Source organism: Drosophila takahashii, chromosome 3R (genome assembly GCF_030179915.1).
Source record: "Drosophila takahashii strain IR98-3 E-12201 chromosome 3R, DtakHiC1v2, whole genome shotgun sequence".
In the NCBI taxonomy this organism is placed as follows: Eukaryota; Metazoa; Arthropoda; class Insecta; order Diptera; family Drosophilidae; genus Drosophila; species Drosophila takahashii.
The window spans coordinates 24,661,316-24,679,545 of record NC_091681.1 but is presented as its reverse complement, the minus strand read 5'-3'; the positions used below and the strand labels follow the sequence as shown (position 1 = coordinate 24,679,545).

Sequence of the window (18,230 nt, the reverse complement as noted above, 5' to 3'; positions counted from 1 at the left end):
CTCCAGGTGAGCTCCCTCCCAGTCTGACCACATCGAGACGCCCCGAAAATACTGCCTAATAAAACCCGAGTAGGCTTCGCACATCCCTTCGAAAGAAAGACTCCCGACATATTTTATTTAGCCAGCCCAAACGCCGCCGACGAACGCCGAAAACGCGCGCACATCCGCAAACACAACAACAAGGACAATAGCCCAGCAACTTGATATTTTTGACCAGCTGTCGGGAACAACTAAATCGAAGCTGTGAAAATGGATGACTCACGCGAAGAAAGCCAGTTCATTGTGGACGACGTGAGCAAGACGATTAAGGAGGCCATCGAGACGACCATCGGTGGCAATGCCTACCAGCACGACAAGGTGAACAACTGGACCGGCCAGGTGGTGGAGAACTGCCTCACGGTGCTCACCAAGGAGCAGAAGCCCTACAAGTACATAGTGACCGCCATGATCATGCAGAAGAACGGGGCGGGACTGCACACGGCCAGCTCCTGCTACTGGAACAACGACACCGACGGATCCTGCACGGTGCGCTGGGAGAACAAGACCATGTACTGCATCGTTTCGGTCTTCGGACTGGCCGTTTAAGAGGGAAGGACTGGAAGGATTCGCGACTGGAACTGGAGGAGGAGGAGGATCACCCGGGACTGGGGATCAATAATCGCAACTAACTGATAAGGGGGAGGGATTAACAAGATTGCCGTCGTACACACACCACACAATACCACACACACACACACACACTTTGATCGGCCATCCTGCTGCAAGGACGAAATTAATAATGAAACACTGGAAAACAAGGTTGTTTCCAAGCAGTTACCTGCAACTATTCGTTGCCAGTGTACGCGCCCAATGTTATTCTTGATTTTCAATCTAAAAGTATAAATAAAAAATTTAAAAACATAAGAATAACCAGTGCTGATATACTGTAATATTGTTTCCATGGCATCTACTTGTTTAAAATCGATTAAAATCAGGGACCGTAAATAATCGTTAAGATTTTTATTTTAAAAAGACTACTGCGATATTTTGTTTTAAAAGTCAAAAATAACGTTCTTTTTACTCTTGTCCACAAAAGATATGCATGTCAACAAATCTGCAAAGCAAATTAACTGTTATTTGTCCATGTCTATAAAGTGCATAAAAACCAGTTAAATTTTTGACTAAAACTTGTACAAATCTCAGTAGGCCTTTTAAAATAATTATTTACGGCCTCTGGTTTAAAATCGATTAAAATAGTTAAGGAAAGAATGTTCTCTCGATTATGGTTGCTATTTCTAGCATTTTACGCTCTCTAATAGGTAAAATAATAATAAATAATAATAAGGCTCTACTTTCTTTAAGAAAGTGCTCCGAATAGTGAAAGTAATACTATCCTTTGCCTTGTTACCATAAAGACTTAATTTCTTTTAAATTAATACCATATTTCAGTGAGTTAAAGCTGCCCAAAATAATACCCAGTGCATCTGGCTAAAATAAACTTTATTGACCCGCCGCCGGGTTTGTTTAATCGATGGCGGGCGTGGTGTCCTTGAAGATACTCCCCCTACTTTTTGCGCTGGAAGCGACGGGCCAACTTCAGTGCCGGCACCTTGCTGGGCAGGCGCAGGCTCAGGATGTCCGAGCGGGATTTGGGCAGGGCGTTCACAATATGGGCGTACTGCTTGATTCGATCCTTGCTGGTGGCCAAAGCGCGGGACAGGACATTAATGTCCACCTCGTACTTCTCGCTGATGAGCAGGGCCATCACAATGAAGTGCGTCAGGGCCTTTTCACTGCTGAAATTGGTGCGAGTGCCCCGCTTGGCCACATTGGGATCCGCAAAACGATGGCGTATGTCATTCTCGATCTTCTCCGTGATCCCCGAAAGCTCGGCCCTCTGCATTTGCCGCGAACGAAGGGCAATCAGCGACTGCAGGGCGTCCATGTAGATGATGAGCTTGATGTGCAGGAAGTCCTGCTTGGAGGGCACCGCCTTCTCTTGAATGCGTGCTAAGCAAGTCTTGAGGTATTCCGATTTGATGCTGAAATGAAGGGGTTTGTTAAGCTTTATTTTATTGTTGGTTAAACCATAAACTTACGGGAGATCCTGGGCTGGCGTGGAGAACACCACCTTGGCCTCCTCGTCCAGCCTTTCGAGCAGACCGCTCGGCATCAAATGCTTCACATCGTAGACACCATCCAGCTCGGTGGCCTCCTTGTCGAACTTGGGCACAATGCTGGCCAGGTACTCCTCGTTGCTGACGCTCACATCCGCCAGCGAGTCGTCCTCTTCGTCTCCGTTGAGCGTCGTTGATAATTTCACCGTCTCGTCAAGATCCTGACGCACCACCTCCACATTGACCTTCATCTGTTCGCGGTTGTCCACGAATCGCGAGGCCTTGCGTCCGCCGAACTCCTTGAGCAGCTTCTTGCTGGCGTGCTCCTTGCTCAGCATGGGTGCCCTTTGACCCTTGCGCTCCAGCTGCTTGTAAATGTGATTGGACATCAGTGCCTGTTGCACGGGCACAATTTGAACTTTGTTGGTGGTCTTGTTGCGCAGACAGATGTAGGTATCGTATTCCTGGCTATCCTGCAGGTCACCCGTGTACACCTGCTGGCCGGCCTCCACCATAGCCCGCTTCTTGCGATCCGTGGTGCCCTCGACGACGCAAAAGTCTCCGGTGCCCAAAAGGGTTCCATTCTGGAATTTCACTGTGGATGAAGTTCAGTGTTATTTCTCTGGTAAATCGAGTGGTTTCATAGCTTACTCATGGTGGGCAGATGCTCGTCCCTTTGGTGATCGCACACCGTGTCTATTTGTATTTCATCCGCCATGCTTATAGTGATTTATTCATATATTTATCGAGTTATTTGAAAACTAATAACAATTCAAATGCTGCACGTGTAGGAAAAATGAAACAGCTGACTTCACGCAGACAAAAGCTAAGAGCTATGAAAAATCACAAATGATAACAATGTTAATCGATAAGCATCGATAATTTAATCTAATTTTAAATTTTCCAACAACGGTCAACGGTATTATGGCATAAAAACAAATTCATGCATAAATAGACTGTTAAATTAAAAGAAAAATTTTTTTTTATTTTAAATATTTTAAGAAAGTTTATTTTCTGAACTAAAAATATAGATTCATTTTCTTAAACAACTTTTAATTCTTAACCCATTGAAATACTTTATGGACGTCTGACAGTTTCCGGTGTAAAGGTGAAACCGGAAAGTGAATAGTGTTTGCTTTTGACTATCTTCACCACTTGCTGCAATTGTAAAATTTAATTTAGTTATTTCAAAGGAGTAAATCATGGGGAGGGCAACCTACCATGACCAGTTTGATGAGAAAAACGGCGAATGTCAAGAAGTTGATGCTCATGATTGCCGCCTCAGGCGGAAAATCTATATCTGAATCATCAAGTAAACCACGCCGACGACGCCTTTTTCGCTCTGGTGGCTGCCAAAGAACCGCGAACTGTTGCTCTGTTTGGAAAAATTTAAGAAGGAACAGATCACGATAAAATAAATCAAAAAAGTTCTTAAATAAAATAAATTTAAATTGGTTTTGTTTTGTACAGCAACAAAACTTTACAAATCTTATTAAGAAGTTGCTATTCTTTTTTTTACTTTTTCAGTCCGAATTAAAAATTTTTGAACCACTTTTACCTATTAGTCTCATGAGATTGTCGCGTAAGTTCTGTAGCAGCTTTATCTTCTTCCCAAAAGTCAGAGCCGATTTCTTGATCCAGGTGTTCTGCATGGTTTTAAGGAATTTAAAAAATCCCTGAATACTGGGCGTCTCCAGTCCCTCATCATCCGATGGCTGCTCTGTGGTCTCCTCCTCCCCCGATTCCTGACTTGCATTTTCAGGTGGAGTGGAGGAATGTTTCCTGGACGTGGTCTCAACTTTTGGGGTCACCACTACCACACTTGGGGTGGGTGCCTTCGTAGAGCTGACCAACGCAGGATTATTAATTCCAAACCTTTCTCGCTGATATTCCAACCATGCCGAACTGGGCGTTGTAAAGTCATCTCCCTGCTGACTAATCCTGGACAGAATTACCAGAATGAGAAAATTAAACACAAAATAAAACATCTTGTCTGCTGGTTCGCTGTTGAAGAACTGCTGGAAAGTGCGGATAAAGTCTTTCGAGAAAGGTGTCAGCCGTCGCAGGCCACTGATTTGTGATACAGTGGTGCACATTAAGATGAGACCATGCAATGTGGGTGACAATATAAACAGCCATGGTAATACAAATACCTCTTAAAACTATAGAGTCTAAACAAATATTTTATTTTTAATTTAAGTTCCCTATTAAGATTTGCAGTACAGGTTCAAATATTAATTTAAAATGCTATGCACCATTTGAGTTTTTTTTAGAGTCTAAAAAATGTGGAATAAAATGTAACTAGACATTGTATATTAATGATCAAATACAATACCATTTTCGTACCCGAATTACAAAAATTACCGAAAGCAATAACCCAAAAAATGTTATCCCAAAAAATATATATTATTCTTACCTATTTTTCTTTCCACTTTTGTAAATAAAGAGAGTCAAATGCACCTCTTAATTGTCCAGCGTTATTTATTCTGCTATATTTTCTCTGCCAATCGTTTGGTTGGTGTTTTTTGTGTACCTTATATGGCCATTGGTTCTAAGCTGGACCTTAGCTTCACAGCTACTTCTGGGTTTTTGTATATAGTTATTAAGTATTCGTGTAGTGTTATTCATAAGAGTTGCCTTTAGGTGGTTAACGAATTAAAGCTATCGACTAATTTTGATTCTAGAGAAAAATTTAGCACACAGAGTTGGTAAGTTAGAATAGAACAATTCACTTGTTTAGCGTTTATCGAAAAGCGAGTTAGAGGAGATAGGATAAACTTATGGGCTAGGCAATAGGGTTGTACTGCTATTTGATGTGCCGGCAGAGATGGAACCGCATCCATTTCAGGGCCTTGTCGCTCATCGCCTCCGATTTGGGCGAGTTCCCGCAGTCCGACAGCCGATGGCATCCGGCGCAGTCCGCAGGGGATGGACGATAGCTCTCGGTGGCGGTGGTGGAGCAGTTCATTATCTCGGTGGTGCTCTCGAGGATCGCTTCGGGCTCGAAGCCAGGTCACATGTCTCCCGCACAATCCCAGCGTAGGTCGTCTGCCTCATGGGTCAAGTACCGACCGCCGCCCACCTGGGTCTCCAGGGTCCTAAGGTCGCGGTACGTCTGCTTGTCCTGCAGCCAGTAGTGCAGCAGACTCTTGTCCACCGTGTACCGCTTGCGCTGCTTCACCTGCAGCAGGTTGTTGATCAGGTCGATGGCTGTAGGAAGACAGGGGAAAATAGGTAAGTGAGAAAATAAGATAGTTCGAAAAAATATTATCAAGAGAATTCAGAAGTCCCTAATACAATTCTAAATGAATAAGAACTTTTAGTTCTTAGGTCTTTCCCGAGAAACTTTTACTTAAATCTCTTATTATGATAGTTTAGTAGTTTTAATATTGTTAAAAAATACATCAATTCGTTGGTAAAAAACCAAAATCAATTATAAAAAAAATTAAATTTTATAGGATTTAAAATATTAAAATTTGTATTTGCTCTGAAATCTATTGAAAATGAATTAATTAAATTCATGTATTTTAGTTTAGTAGTTAATTAGGGTGTTCAATTGCGTTGCAAACTTTGTAAAGTGTAAAAGTGTATATTAATTCCAACAACAATTTCTATACAAAATAGTTTTAAAGGCCTACTTTTGAAAATTTGTTTGTATAGAAATTGTTGTTGGAACTGCCTTACACTTTTACACTTTACAACGTTTGCAACGCAATTGAACACCCTAAATACATTGTTAAAAAATACATTAATTTGTTGGTAAATTTTATATGGGTTTGAAATATTGAAATTTGGATTAGTTCTGAAATCTATTTAAAATAAAAAAAAGAAATTGTAACTTTCTAAAAGACTATAACCAATCCGCTTTGCCTTGATATAACAGTTTTTAACCCTGATTACCTCTTATTTCAAGTTAAAACTCACCATTTGAGGAGATCTCCTTCCACGGATTGGGAGGATACATGAAGGCGGCATTCTGAATCTGGTCGTTGATATCCTCCTCCTCGTTGAAGGGAAACGTGCCGCTCAGGCTCACATAGATGATGACGCCCACGCTCCACATGTCCAGCGATCTGTTGTAGCCCTTATTCCGGAGCACCTCCGGAGCAAGATAGGCCGGGGTGCCGACCACGGAACGCCGAAAAGACTTCTCTCCGATAATCCGAGCGTAGCCAAAGTCACAGAGCTTCACCTGCGGGAACTCGGCGTCCGAGGAGAGCAGGACATTCTCGGGCTTCAGATCGCAGTGGACGATATTTTGCGAGTGCAGGTACTTGAGGGCGATCAGGATCTGGGTGATCAGGAACTTGGTCACCCGTTCGCTCAGCCGACCCCTCGCATGCGACAGAATCATCTCCAGCATGTCGCCCTTGAGCTTCTCCATCACCACGAAAATCCGCTCAGGGGTCTCGAACATCCTCTCGAGATTGACGACTCCGAAGTGCGAGATGTTCTGCAGGATGGCCACCTCGTTCTTCAGCTGCGCCTCCTGTTTGGTGGGGAAGCGCAGCTTGTCGATCACCTTGATGGCCACCTCGCGCTGCGTCTTTTTGTGCACTCCACCGTAGACCACGCCAAATTGCCCGGATCCAAGGACCTCGTCAGGGAAGATCTGGTACAGCTGACCCATGTCCTGCACCTGCTCCTCCGATTCGCAGCATTCTGGAGGAATAAAAATTAAAATCAAATTAAATGGATAATGCTCATATCACAAAAAGTGTAAACGATGCAGCGGCAGAGTTTTCTTTTTAAAGAGATTAGATACAATTTATAAATTATGAATTATACTTTTCTATAATTTTGGTATTAATTTAGAAATATAAATGTCAATGGTCCCAATGGTCTTTTAAACTTTAAAAACTTCTCTTTCGTTCTACTTTTCTATAAATTTAGTTTTAATTTAAAAATATAAATGTCAATAGTCCTAATAGATTGAAATTATTTGTTATGCATCAAAAAGTGTAAACGATGCAGCGGCAGAAATTTATAAAAAAGATTATAACTAAATTATAAACTATAAAGGGCTCCTGTTTCATACTACGTTTCTATAAATTTAGTATTAATTTAGAAATATATTGTTTTTTATGCTTCAAAAAGTTTAAACGATGCAGCGGACATTTAAAAAATAGATTATAGCTAATTTATAAACTTTAAACGACTTCTCTTTAATTCTACCTTTGCATAAATTTAGTATTCATTTAGAAATATAAATGCCAATAGCCCTAAAATATTAAAATTGTTTTTTTTTTGCTTCAAAAAGTGTAAACGATGCAGCGTCAGTCCTCTTTTATTCTACCTTCCTATAAACAGAGTATCAATTTAGAAATTTAAATGTCAATAGCCCTAATGGATTGAAATTGTTTTTTATGCTCCAGCTGCTGCATCGTTTACAGTCGATTTACTTACGCGTGTTGTTCACGTGCATGAAGGCCTGCCGGATGCTGGTCTCCCAGCTCTTGGCGATGTCACTCCCAATGCCGCTGTCCGGCGGAGGCAATCGAACGGCCTGCTCCTCCTTGGCGCCCACCTGCGGATCCTGTCCGACGAAGTAACTGAGATTGGGCAGGCGCAGCTCGAAGCAGTAGTTGCTCTCCGGCCGGGGATCACCCAGATGGGTCTCGATTGAGAGGAGCTCCGCCAGCGGCAGCTCCTTGTGGTACTTGCTACCCTGTTCCGAGACGAAGAGTGTGATGGTCTTGGAGTCCAGTCGCCAGTAATATCGCTTGACGGCCTTGTCCAGCGATGTGTAGTGCACCAGCCAGCCCTCCTTGAGGGCCTGGCCACCTCGCTTCTTGGTGTGCTTGACGGACTGCACGATCCTCATCAGCGGGATATTGGCACTGGGCGACGAGGAGGTTGAGGATTGCGACTGCTCCGACTGGCCATCGCTGCTCGACTTGCTCGTCTCACCGCCGCCGCCACTGGAATCGTCGCCCAGTCCGCCGTTGACCAGTTCTGGTGGTGAATTGTGGGCATTGGTCAGGGCCTTGGGGGCCTCCCTGGGTCGTCCTGCCACCAGATTTACACCCGCACTCGAGGACATGGCCGACTTGTACTTGCCATAGTCGGAGGAGCCCTCGTCGCAGTCGCTGTCGTCGAATTCCTCGCGAAAGAAGTTGTCCCGCTCCTTGGCGCCCGCTTGAATCTGCAGCTGGCTGAGCTGCGCCTCACCTGTGCAATCGTGGGGCACCTTGTCCAGGCACTTCTTGTGCGTGTTGTACTGACAGTCGCGGCACTGCAATCCCTGCTTGAAGAGCCCCTTGAGCAGCTTCTTGCACAGCTGGCACACCGTCGGTATGCCGTATGTGTGCACCATGAAGGTGTGCGGAATGCGGAGCACCATCAGTCCGTTCCGGCTGCCCGACGAATGGGTCCTCTGATGGCGACCGGGAATATTCTGGGAATTATGGAGAAACGAAGCAGAAAGACTGGGTTACTTAATTAGCAAATTGAGAGGCTCTGGAGATGGATTTGCCCAAGGGTATTCCCTGCGGAGAGGACTCGTTTAATGGCGTTAATTGGGCAAAACTAATTTTCATAATTTGGCTGGCTACATTGCAGGCTACCTCCTTCCAGATTCTTTTTTGAAGAAATTTCTAGGAACTTGAAATTAGTACTTATAACTGGGATAATTTAAGAGGTCTTGGATTTACAAAAAGGAAAATAAATTAAATATAACAACATTTCTACTGCATAAACAAGTAATAAAACAAATAAAATTACTTAAGAATCTTAAATCTTTCAAGCTTAAAATATTTATGGTTCAAAAAAGTTTCACTAGGAAAATTTGTTTGCCAAGATTAACCGAAAGCAGGAAACTATTGTAAAACTCTAAGCAAACTTTGATGATTAACTAAGTCCTTATTTCATTGAGAAAATAAAAGATGAAAAATAAATGTTTAGGGATGCATTTCCCTATTATACCCATATTCAAGCATCGTATGTATATCTTTATTAAACATTTTTCCCTTATTTTTTCTGACCTTGGACGGTGTGACTAGCATCAAACCAGCTTTTCCAAACCCCCTACGAGTATTTAAAAGAGTTAAGAAAGCATAAAATGTGCGCAGTATAAAAGTTTATTGGAAAAAGCATGAAAATAATACAAAGTAAAAGTGTGAGCCAAGTTAAGTACAATTTTAAATACTCGCAGGATAACCGGAAACTGTCAACCAACACCCTTACAAACATACACACACGCACACGGTCGCCCGCATTCACACAGATACTAGATACTAAATACTAGATACTAGATAGTCGAGTACAAAAGGTCCTGTCTGGCTGTCAATTCTTAATAATATCATTCATAAGGTCCGACATGCGCTTTACCAGTGAGCTGCTCGAGTCGTTCCGTCCTGTTCCGGTTCCGGTTGAGTCCTCCGTGGAGACCAAGGACTGCTGGGAACTGCCGGACGGACTGCGGGGCGTCTGGAGCGTGAAGGAGCGCCTCGAAGTGGCGTCATTCGAGCGGTTGCAGTTGTTCGGTATCTTCACCACGCACCGCTTGTGATAGTTCTGCCCGCATCCTGTGGGTGGCAAAGGATTCGGTTGGGGATTAGTGTGTGCTGTCCTTCCTCTTTTCTTATATATATATATATATATCTCGTACTGATTCACATACCATCGCACTTGAGGCCCTGGCGCACCAGACCAAACAGCATCTCGCCGCAGAAATCACAGAAGGTCGGTCCCTTGTAGGAATGCACGTTCAGCGTGTGGGGCTTGAGGGTCGGCATCTCGGAGGTCGGATACAGTATGGCTGCAGGGAGAGAAAAGTATAGATATATTATTAATATAATGCTATATTTAACGAGCAAATTTAGATATTATTTTTCATGAGATGTGCTTAGATCTAAAAACTAAGGATATTTACTTTTAAATTGACTGTTTCCCTTTTACTAATTTAAAGAGTGTTTTTAAAGACTTAATGTTGAAATTTAAAAAATTTTTTAAGTTCTGATTAAGAAAATGTACACTTGGTAAATATTTTGAAGTTTGTAGAAAATAAAAAAAATATATCTATTATATTTAGTTAATATTCTGTAATTTGTATTTAAAGAAAATAAATATTACTACTTTATGGCTGTTAAGAATTCCAGTTTTTTGCCAATGTTTCGACTCTATTCACCCTTTTATAAAAATATTGAATTCGATGAGTAATGTGGGTGAATGTCATCCCCTGATGGGTGATTGAAGTGTGTGAAATTCTAAAGACCCGGATTGCGGGCTGGCTACTTACGGCTGGCTGTCAGCACGATTTCCACGAGGGTCTCGTCCACCACCTCCGCTGCCGAGTTGATGATGTGCAGCACATTCGGGGTGCTGTAGTCGTGGACGAAGAGCAGAATGCGTTCCGACAGATACGTGAGCCCGCTGTCCGGTATCTGAAATGGCCAACAGAATGTGCAGAGTGAGCACTCCATTTGCGATGTTCGGCTTCGTTTAACGCTTATTTCTGCATTGGGCGACCCATTATCATATCATATTCGAATTGGTATCTTAATTGATTGCCCGATAAGATCCAGCCTGCCATATGCACAAAAATTCGTATTGATTTCAATTGATACGGACGGAACGAAACGAAAGGGAACCTCTGTGGAATTTAGCATTGCGGTAATGTTTGCTTTGTGTTGACATAGTTGCAAATACTCTTACAAATTAGAAAAACCTTACTGAATTATTGGTTGAGATAAGTTGGGGTTGCATAAAGGCATACATTTTGTATTCAAACTTCATATGCTTCATATGTGGTTAGGGATTATAATAATATTCCAAGAAATGGATTTGTACTATTGTATTATTGGTACGGGCTACTGACTGATATTAATGAAGCACATAAAGGTCCATGGGCCTTAGATCCTGAACAAACCAAATTAACCATATTCAACCCCTAGCCTGGTTAAAGTTGCACGCATTTCGAGGTGGATATGCGGGGAAGGGGAAGGGGAACAGGACGGAAGGAGTCGTGCCAGGAGCAGCTGTCGTCGGCAATGGATAGTTATGGAACTACAGAGCACCACCAGTTGCGGCCTGGTTAATTGAATTGGCCATGGACAGTGGCGCGGCGAGGGGAAACGGGCCATGCGGAAACGAGTCCATGCCTACGTAACTTGGACTTACTTAATGAAATAAAGCAATTATTGTGCACACACACATTTATTAATCCGCCTTACTTTCTTATATTTGCCTGTTAGAAGTACAGTGGCAAGTAGCCTATTTTTTACTATTTTATTGGTCCCAACAATTAATGTTAAGCTGCTTAAATTGGTGAGCTATATCTATAAAGAATATTTTTTTTAAGTCTTTCTTAGATGAATTTTTAACTCCTTTATATCTTATGAGGCTTCTTGTATAGGAAGGACCACTGTGAACATTAGCTCTAACTGCCCCCGTATGTTGACTTGACCGTCTTTCGGTTTTCGTTTAAATATTCTGAGTCCGAGTACTTGACGGTCATTGCATAATTAACTAAATGGCAAAAAGGGTCAGCAGATGTTTACTTCCTTAGGTTCATTATACCTTAAAAAATGGTATAGGGTTAGTATCACCTTTTTTCCCCAGTAGATCTTTTTTATATAGTGCCTTTAATAGAAAACATTTAACTATGGACTATTTAAGTTTATAGCTTACTAGAAATATTTTTCGAATAATAATGAAAAATATTTTCGATCATGTCCCCATATTTAAGGCCTTACCTTAGTGTTGATGAAATCACAGGCCAGATCCTTGAGCGTCTTGAGGGTCAGGGCGCTGGCGGGCACGCAGACTGCATCGCGGACGCTGCCGAATTGGAAAAGGAATGTGACTTCGGGACCCTCCATGATAACGGGAACGCTGCCGACGCTGGCTGCGCTGCTGCCGTTGGAGGTGCTGTGGTTTCGTTGGGCCAGGATTGCAGTGGTTTCGGGCGGTACCCCTCTGTTTCACGGAGGTCCTGTCCTCAGATCCAATAAAATTCCTTCTGCTCCTTCACCCTTGCTTTTTCCGCTTCGCCTGCAGTGATTTCTCGAGGTTCCCCACCACCCCAGAGTTGTTATTGCAAATGCCAAGGACGAACGTAAGTTTAATGCTGCTCCTGCTACCGCAATCCTTATTGCAGCTCTCTGTTTTGGCTGCGGTCGAGAGTCGGTTTTCGGTTTTCGGTTTGCGGTTCAAGGATTCCACTCGGTCACGGCTCTATATGTCCAGGAGAGATATAAACCAGATTTGCCACCACACACACCGCCTCTGGGTCATGGAAACTAACTGCAACGATATGAGAGGGGGAATAAAATGTTAGGGATAAGTTTATGGCTGACAAAGTGTGCACTTTACTCGGTGATTGAAGTCAGAGAACCAATCTGTAATCGGTTTTGGGAATTTCGAGCGGAAAGAAGTGACTTTTAAGGAAGTTTAAGAGCGCAACAATAACATATTCAACTTATTTCTTGTTCTTGTTTAGTACAAAATATTCACCACTTTAATTAATATTTAATTATATTTATTTACTGTATGCCGATTGGTAAGTTAGGTCATGGAGCGTGTATCACTGAGGCAATGGGGCCCATAAATAACACGGCAATCGATTCCCCGATTCAATAGCCATTACGTAGCCCCCGATTGGCCATATGAACACTGGTCATTATATTTATATACAAAAAACTGGTTGCTAATTGTGATGAGAAAAACTAGAAAGATGAGATCGCTCTGGGAAACTGACGGGGCGATTTGAATTCTTTCCAATTATTTTGAAGTGCCCTGCCTGTTTGTGACCCATTTATGGAGTGTGTGTGTGTGAGGCATTAAGAAATAATTAAAAAATCATGACGGAAAATATGTGCTGGCCATGAAAGGAATGCCAAGAGATGTAAAAGAAAGGGAGAGAAAATTATAAAAAAAAAGAAAAATATATATAAAATGGAAGAACAACAAAACGAAAGCCAAGAAAGAGACGCCGGAGAGCGGCAGCCAGGCAACTTTCTAAATTTGTATCTCAGCTTTTTTGTGTTGCTTTCTGGATTTTTGTTGTTGTCTTTTAAGTAGGTGTATCAGTCAAAAGTCGCAGCTGGGAGCTGAGTGCGTTTTGAATTTCAATTGAAGTGCTTTGGCCGGGGGCGTGGGCCTGCTTTTCCTGGCATCTGGAAGCGGAGGCTGCGCCTAAAGTCCTCAAGTGTTTGGCACAAGAAACACACACAAAAAAATAACAGATGCCATCAGCGAGAAATAGCCGAAATTGGAGCACAAGGACAGGCAAATGACGCAGCGCAGAGGCCTAAAGTCAAGGCTGAAACACGTACGCACTTGGATATTAAGATACTTTATGGTATCCAAGAGATACATTTGACATTTACATAATAGCAACAACAGCACACCAGCAACAAGCTGCTCGACGAAATTCAGTTAATAATTTATTGGGCAAATACACACACACACACACACGGTTTTGAGAACCTTTTCACCGCCTTGCATCCAATGGATGCCACTTGGCCATGGTGACTAAGCCGAATTCTTGCGCTTGCCTCAGTTTTCGCCGCTCCACTCCACTCCACCGCTCTTTTGTCGTCCTGCTGTTGTTGTCTATTATTCTATGCGCTGCAATTTGATGTCACTGCCATCGTCGCCGCGGCACGTTCTGAGTTTGTTAAGCCAAAAGAGCAACTGACTTGGCCAACTGACTGGCAAAGCCGCCGACGATGCCAGAGACAGAGACCCAGTCCCAGTCGCAGTCCCATTCCCATACCCATTCCCATTCCCCTTCAGAGACCCAGACACAAAACCCCAACAACAGCCCCAACCCGTACCCAAACCCAAACTCAAACTCAGACCCAGTAGCCAGTAGCCAGAGCAAAAGCAACTCAAAACCCGTTTTGCGGCACCGAGAGAAACGTATAGTTTGATTTAAAATTAAGTTCATTTAAAAATATTTATATATTTTCAGCTAGTTTATTGAACTTCACACATAGTTTACTAGGAAACTCTTCATTTCCTTAAGTATTTTACTTAGTTATAAACAAAGTTTTGTATTCACCAATTTTCTCTAAACACCATTTTAAAAGCATCTCCTTTTTGATATCACCAATATTTTAAAATTAATTTAAAAAAAATAAACGAGAAAAATTTAAGACGAAAGTCCTAACCTCGAATTCTAAAGCATCCACAATAATTAAGTTCTGTAAATGGTTCAAAAACTACATTTTCAAGAAATTGGAATTATTTTTTTAAGATTGATAAAATGTTGTATTAGTATCTTCACTTACAGAAAGGCATGTTTTATATCTAAAAAAATGTTTGTATTAGTATCTTCACTTACAGAAAGGCATGTTTTCAGATAATTTTTCCTAAAAAAGATAAGAATATTTTGATTCTGTCAGTGTAGACAAATCTATAGTGAAAGACAAGGCCAGAGCAAAATAGAGCGAGATGGGGACACAGCCAGAGAGGGAGAGAGTATGAGAGACTGAGACACTGAGACGTGTGTGAGTGTGAGACATGAACCAAAGCACTCGACCCGGCATAGTCTTACTTCCCCGCCCCCCTCCGCCACCCATTACCCATTTGTTTGTTTCCTTTGTTTGTTTGTTGTAACGGCCGCACTCTCCAATTTCCCCCGCCCTTCCCTTGCCCTTCCTTCCCATCCCTTTCCCCCGAGGGCTTTCTCCCGCTCGTTCCACGCTTCAGTTTCTGCACTCTTTCTCCGCTTTGAGCGCGCCCATTTAGCGCCCATTTTCTTCGCTCGCTGTCATTGTCAAGGCTGTGCGAGAAAACTACCTGTGGGGGGAGGGGGAGGGCTGGGTTGCGGCTTGATAAGCGATTTTCCCGTTACCGTTAGCCGGTCCCAGGGCCAAGGTGATTTCCTTTCATACTGACAGGCAAAAGTGAGGACAAGAGTGCAGATGGTGGGTGTGTGAACAAAAAAATATTTAATCTTTCCTAACAATACCTCAAGGGAGTAAAAATTTTAATTATTAATTGTAAAGGAAAAGCCTTATTCATCTTGGTGAAAATATACTCATATACACCCCTTAAGATATACACATAATTTCTGATTAAAACAATAAAATTTTGATTTTGAAATATTCCCAATTGATTCATTATATTCCTTCGAAATTTGTTTTGTTTCTTCAGAATTACATTTCAAAATATTTTCCCATTCTCAAGCATACATTTTTATCTGTAATCAAAATTTACCACATGTTGTTCCGCATTATTAATAAAATGTGGAATAAATTGGGCAGAGAGTTGCCAAATGAAAACAATTGGGTCAAGTACTTGAAAATTATATATCCATTCATGTTTGTTCTGTCTTAAAATATTTTATTCTGAGATTTTCAAGGCGTTGAATTCATAACATTACATTAATTTAATGGATTGTGTGTACATGTTAGATTTTTGGCACATTGACTATTATCTATTAAGTATAGCCAATCAATCTTGAACTAATTAATGAAGGTTTTATGCTTAAAACGCCAAACAAATTTGAGTTCATTAATAGCGTTAAACAAACAATTATTGTTAATTCTTAATTGTCCTTTCACATTGTTTTGCTTGGGAAAATAAATTGCAACTTTTTTTGTTTCGAAACTATTTTGGATTGTAATAATCGTATTCACGCAGTCGTCTCCAGTTTGATATCACAGAAGGGTCGTAAAATAAAAAGTTCATTCAAAGTTTTCTTTTCATGGGTTTATATTTCTGCCCCTCTCGGTTATCGGATGGTTTTTTTCGGAGGTTGTGCCACCCGTACTCACATGTTTATTTGTTGGAATATTATTAGAATTCTCGATTCATGTGAAACAACGCACAAAGCGAAATAAAATGCAAATAGGCAAAGCCGACGCAAAAGTCGCGAGCTCTTTTCTGATAAGAAAGTCGAATGAGACGGGGCTACGGGGGGCGATAGAGAGGGGGCATTGGAATGGCATCACCATTATCATCGATAGATAATTAGCAAGGTGATAATAATTCCAAGCTGAGAGCGAAAGCGAGAACGAGATGCGATGATGATGCCACGACAAGTTCAAATTCCACTGTGGGTGGAGCCCAAGTAAATCCTCTACAGTGCGAAAAATACTTAATCTTGGTTTTAAAATTCATATAATATGTCCGGTCTTTTGAAGTAAAATTGATCACAGTTTGGAAACTATTTTCAAATAATATTATATGGATTTCCAAAATAATAGACTTTTTCGTCTTGTGTATAAATAAATTGTGAAAAAATATTCGATTTCTTTCTGTGTCAAATCTCTAGAGAACTAGATGCGATAATGGCACAAGTTTAATGGTATTCCATGGTAAGTGTGTGTGCCACAGGCTGACGCACCGGCCATAAATACCAAGGCCAAGGAACAACTCGAATGTGTTTTTGTTTGTTTTTCCAGCTCAAGTGCCTGGAGGACTCCGAAATGGGAGGTTTTCCGCCCGACCAAAGGAGCAAATAAATATTAACGGGCGCGGGCGCAGACAAACATTTGCATTGAAGCGTGGCAGGACAAATGTACAGTGAATACTTAGTAAATTTGATTTTTAAAAACTAATATTTAAATTTTGAGGAAATGTAAGGAATTCAATTAAATTAGAGACATATTTTCTGGCTGTTTGGCGATATGAGATCATTTCTTGTAAGAAGTAAGAAATATATACATTCAATTAAAAAAAATACAAATAATATTTTTTAAATTAGTATTTCATTCTTAATACAAAAAATAAAGGTTCAAAAATATTTTTAAAGTAAGACCATTACATATAATAAACAAAACAACATTTAGGATCTATTAAATATTTTTTACTTTTTTGATATATATATTTTTTAAAGAATTAATCCAAGAAATAATATAATGTTCATTAACAGTAAAAAATGGTACTTATATATCAATTTATTTGCCCTAAATATCGCCCATATTGCCCGCTATAATTATATGTTCTTATGCGTAGTAAATACATGAATTAAACACAAACCACCACTTTGTCCACTTTTCCGACCAACAACAAAACGTAGCAAATTAACAACAAAAGCACTCCACTTATGCACAAGATGATATAATAACAGGAACCAGGAAGCTCGCGAACCTGCAAAGGAGCCGACTGTGACACTTAAATTTTAATGTTTCTCGGGGAAATTTCACTTCGTTTCATTTCTTTTCAGCTGGCGTCACTCGACGACTTTGCCCGACTTTCCGTCGATTATTTTTTACACTCATTTAAGATGCAACACTTGGCGAGTTTATATATAGAGACTTGTTGAAATTTTCTTGCAATTAATTTGAATAATTAATATGCACACGGACAGGGGCTAGATACAAACACACCTTTGCTCGTGCCCCATTTCCCCGGGCGCCTTTCCTTAGAATTTTCAATATTTGTTTGCCGTTTATGTGTGTGTGTGTGCTGTAGTATTTTCTTGTTTTCCTATTTGTGTGGCAGCATCGTGGATATGTCCACGTTGCGCTGTTTTTGTCGTTAAGGCTAACGAGAAAATTTCGCACGTTTGCACTTCGCCGCGACCGCCGCGCAACTGAAGCGAAATTCTCAAAAGCAGCCAAAGCCAGCAGCAATCGCAAACAAATCAGCAGCGGCGGAAAAGGCAAAATCCAAATAAAATTGCCGAGCTCAACTCAACTCTCGATTTCGACTCGGGTTTATTCGCTCTCTTCCTTACAAATCCCGCAGAGAAATACCCCCAACCGGGAGAGAATTTGGGGCAGAGAACTTGAGATTCTTAGGTGCTGATTTCGAATACCACATCACTTTACACATTCTACGCGTTCTCGACGCGCTTCCTCAATCTGATTCTATTTTATTTTGGCTTTCCGATTGTTTATTTACTCTTCTCAATTTCGGTTGGGCGTTTGTTTACAATCCGCGGCAGAGGTGAAAGCCATGGTCGCCCAGCTTTCTCACAGGTGTCTTAAAAACTTGAAGTTGTAACAAAGAGAAATGTGGAGTCCGTTGGTCTCAAAAAGAGCATGTCGAAAGCTAAGAGTTTTCAGGGTTGACAGGTGCTGAAATCGAACTATTAGTAAACATTTTATATTTAAAGGTTCTGATTAAAGCAAAGGTTGATCAAGACATTTTTTACGCCTTTTAAAAAAATTCATAATTATTTTAATTCGTATTAGTTTAAAATGTGTTTATAGCGATTAGTTACAAATAAAGGTA

General features: G+C 41.2%; 4 protein-coding genes across 6 annotated transcripts; 1 reads left to right on the top strand and 3 right to left on the bottom strand.

Annotated features, from left to right (window-relative positions):
* Positions 1 to 46: 46 nt before the first annotated feature.
* Positions 47 to 921, top strand: Dlc90F (dynein light chain 90F). The gene has a single exon (XM_017158033.3). The coding sequence runs from the start codon at positions 250 to 252 to the stop codon at positions 583 to 585; it is 336 nt and encodes a 111-aa protein (XP_017013522.1). The 5' UTR covers positions 47 to 249; the 3' UTR covers positions 586 to 921.
* A 541-nt stretch (positions 922 to 1,462) lies between these two features.
* Polr1E (RNA polymerase I subunit E) lies at positions 1,463 to 2,906 on the bottom strand. The gene is made up of 3 exons (XM_017158032.3): positions 2,748 to 2,906; positions 2,079 to 2,691; positions 1,463 to 2,021 (listed from the first exon to the last, which is right to left on the bottom strand). Exons 1-3 carry the CDS (start codon positions 2,812 to 2,814, stop codon positions 1,544 to 1,546), a joined length of 1,158 nt encoding a protein of 385 aa, XP_017013521.2. The 5' UTR covers positions 2,815 to 2,906; the 3' UTR covers positions 1,463 to 1,543.
* Positions 2,907 to 3,173: 267 nt separating this feature from the next.
* On the bottom strand, positions 3,174 to 4,133 carry LOC108068445 (uncharacterized). The gene is made up of 3 exons (XM_044394276.2): positions 3,655 to 4,133; positions 3,317 to 3,471; positions 3,174 to 3,254 (listed from the first exon to the last, which is right to left on the bottom strand). The coding sequence occupies exons 1-3, from the start codon at positions 4,082 to 4,084 to the stop codon at positions 3,174 to 3,176; spliced, it is 666 nt and encodes a 221-aa protein (XP_044250211.1). The 5' UTR covers positions 4,085 to 4,133.
* A 440-nt stretch (positions 4,134 to 4,573) lies between these two features.
* On the bottom strand, positions 4,574 to 17,571 carry PKD (serine/threonine-protein kinase D3). Of its 3 annotated transcripts, XM_017158031.3 has the most exons (8): positions 17,381 to 17,571; positions 11,792 to 12,341; positions 10,336 to 10,480; positions 9,718 to 9,855; positions 9,426 to 9,622; positions 7,503 to 8,493; positions 6,021 to 6,758; positions 4,574 to 5,306 (listed from the first exon to the last, which is right to left on the bottom strand). In XM_017158031.3, exons 2-8 carry the CDS (start codon positions 11,915 to 11,917, stop codon positions 5,110 to 5,112), a joined length of 2,532 nt encoding a protein of 843 aa, XP_017013520.2. In that variant the 5' UTR covers positions 11,918 to 12,341; positions 17,381 to 17,571; the 3' UTR covers positions 4,574 to 5,109. The 3 variants fall into 3 exon arrangements, with proteins under 3 accessions (XP_017013520.2, XP_070072933.1, XP_070072934.1); XM_070216832.1 differs by lacking the exons at positions 9,426 to 9,622; positions 9,718 to 9,855; positions 10,336 to 10,480; positions 11,792 to 12,341; positions 17,381 to 17,571 and adding an exon at positions 8,820 to 8,929; XM_070216833.1 differs by lacking the exons at positions 9,426 to 9,622; positions 9,718 to 9,855; positions 10,336 to 10,480; positions 11,792 to 12,341; positions 17,381 to 17,571 and adding an exon at positions 8,663 to 8,800.
* Between the last annotated feature and the right edge of the window lie 659 nt (positions 17,572 to 18,230).

Bases quoted from the DNA above. Each gene is read 5' to 3' on its own strand.
- LOC108068445 (XM_044394276.2), bottom strand. From the start codon at position 4,084: ATGTTTTATTTTGTGTTTAATTTTCTCATTCTGGTAATTCTGTCCAGG. The intron at 3,472-3,654 runs GTAAAAGTGGTT...TTTTCCAAACAG, and splicing joins CAATCTCATGAGACTAATAG to AGCAACAGTTCGCGGTTCTT. The intron at 3,255-3,316 runs GTAGGTTGCCCT...TTACAATTGCAG, and splicing joins TTCTCATCAAACTGGTCATG to CAAGTGGTGAAGATAGTCAA.
- Polr1E (XM_017158032.3), bottom strand. From the start codon at position 2,814: ATGGCGGATGAAATACAAATAGACACGGTGTGCGATCACCAAAGGGAC. The intron at 2,692-2,747 runs GTAAGCTATGAA...CTTCATCCACAG, and splicing joins CGAGCATCTGCCCACCATGA to TGAAATTCCAGAATGGAACC. The intron at 2,022-2,078 runs GTAAGTTTATGG...CCTTCATTTCAG, and splicing joins ACGCCAGCCCAGGATCTCCC to CATCAAATCGGAATACCTCA.
- PKD (XM_017158031.3), bottom strand. From the start codon at position 11,917: ATGGAGGGTCCCGAAGTCACATTCCTTTTCCAATTCGGCAGCGTCCGC. The intron at 9,856-10,335 runs GTAAGTAGCCAG...CTCTCCCTGCAG, and splicing joins AATCGTGCTGACAGCCAGCC to CCATACTGTATCCGACCTCC. The intron at 6,759-7,502 runs GTAAGTAAATCG...TTATTCCTCCAG, and splicing joins CATGCACGTGAACAACACGC to AATGCTGCGAATCGGAGGAG.
- Dlc90F (XM_017158033.3), top strand. From the start codon at position 250: ATGGATGACTCACGCGAAGAAAGCCAGTTCATTGTGGACGACGTGAGC.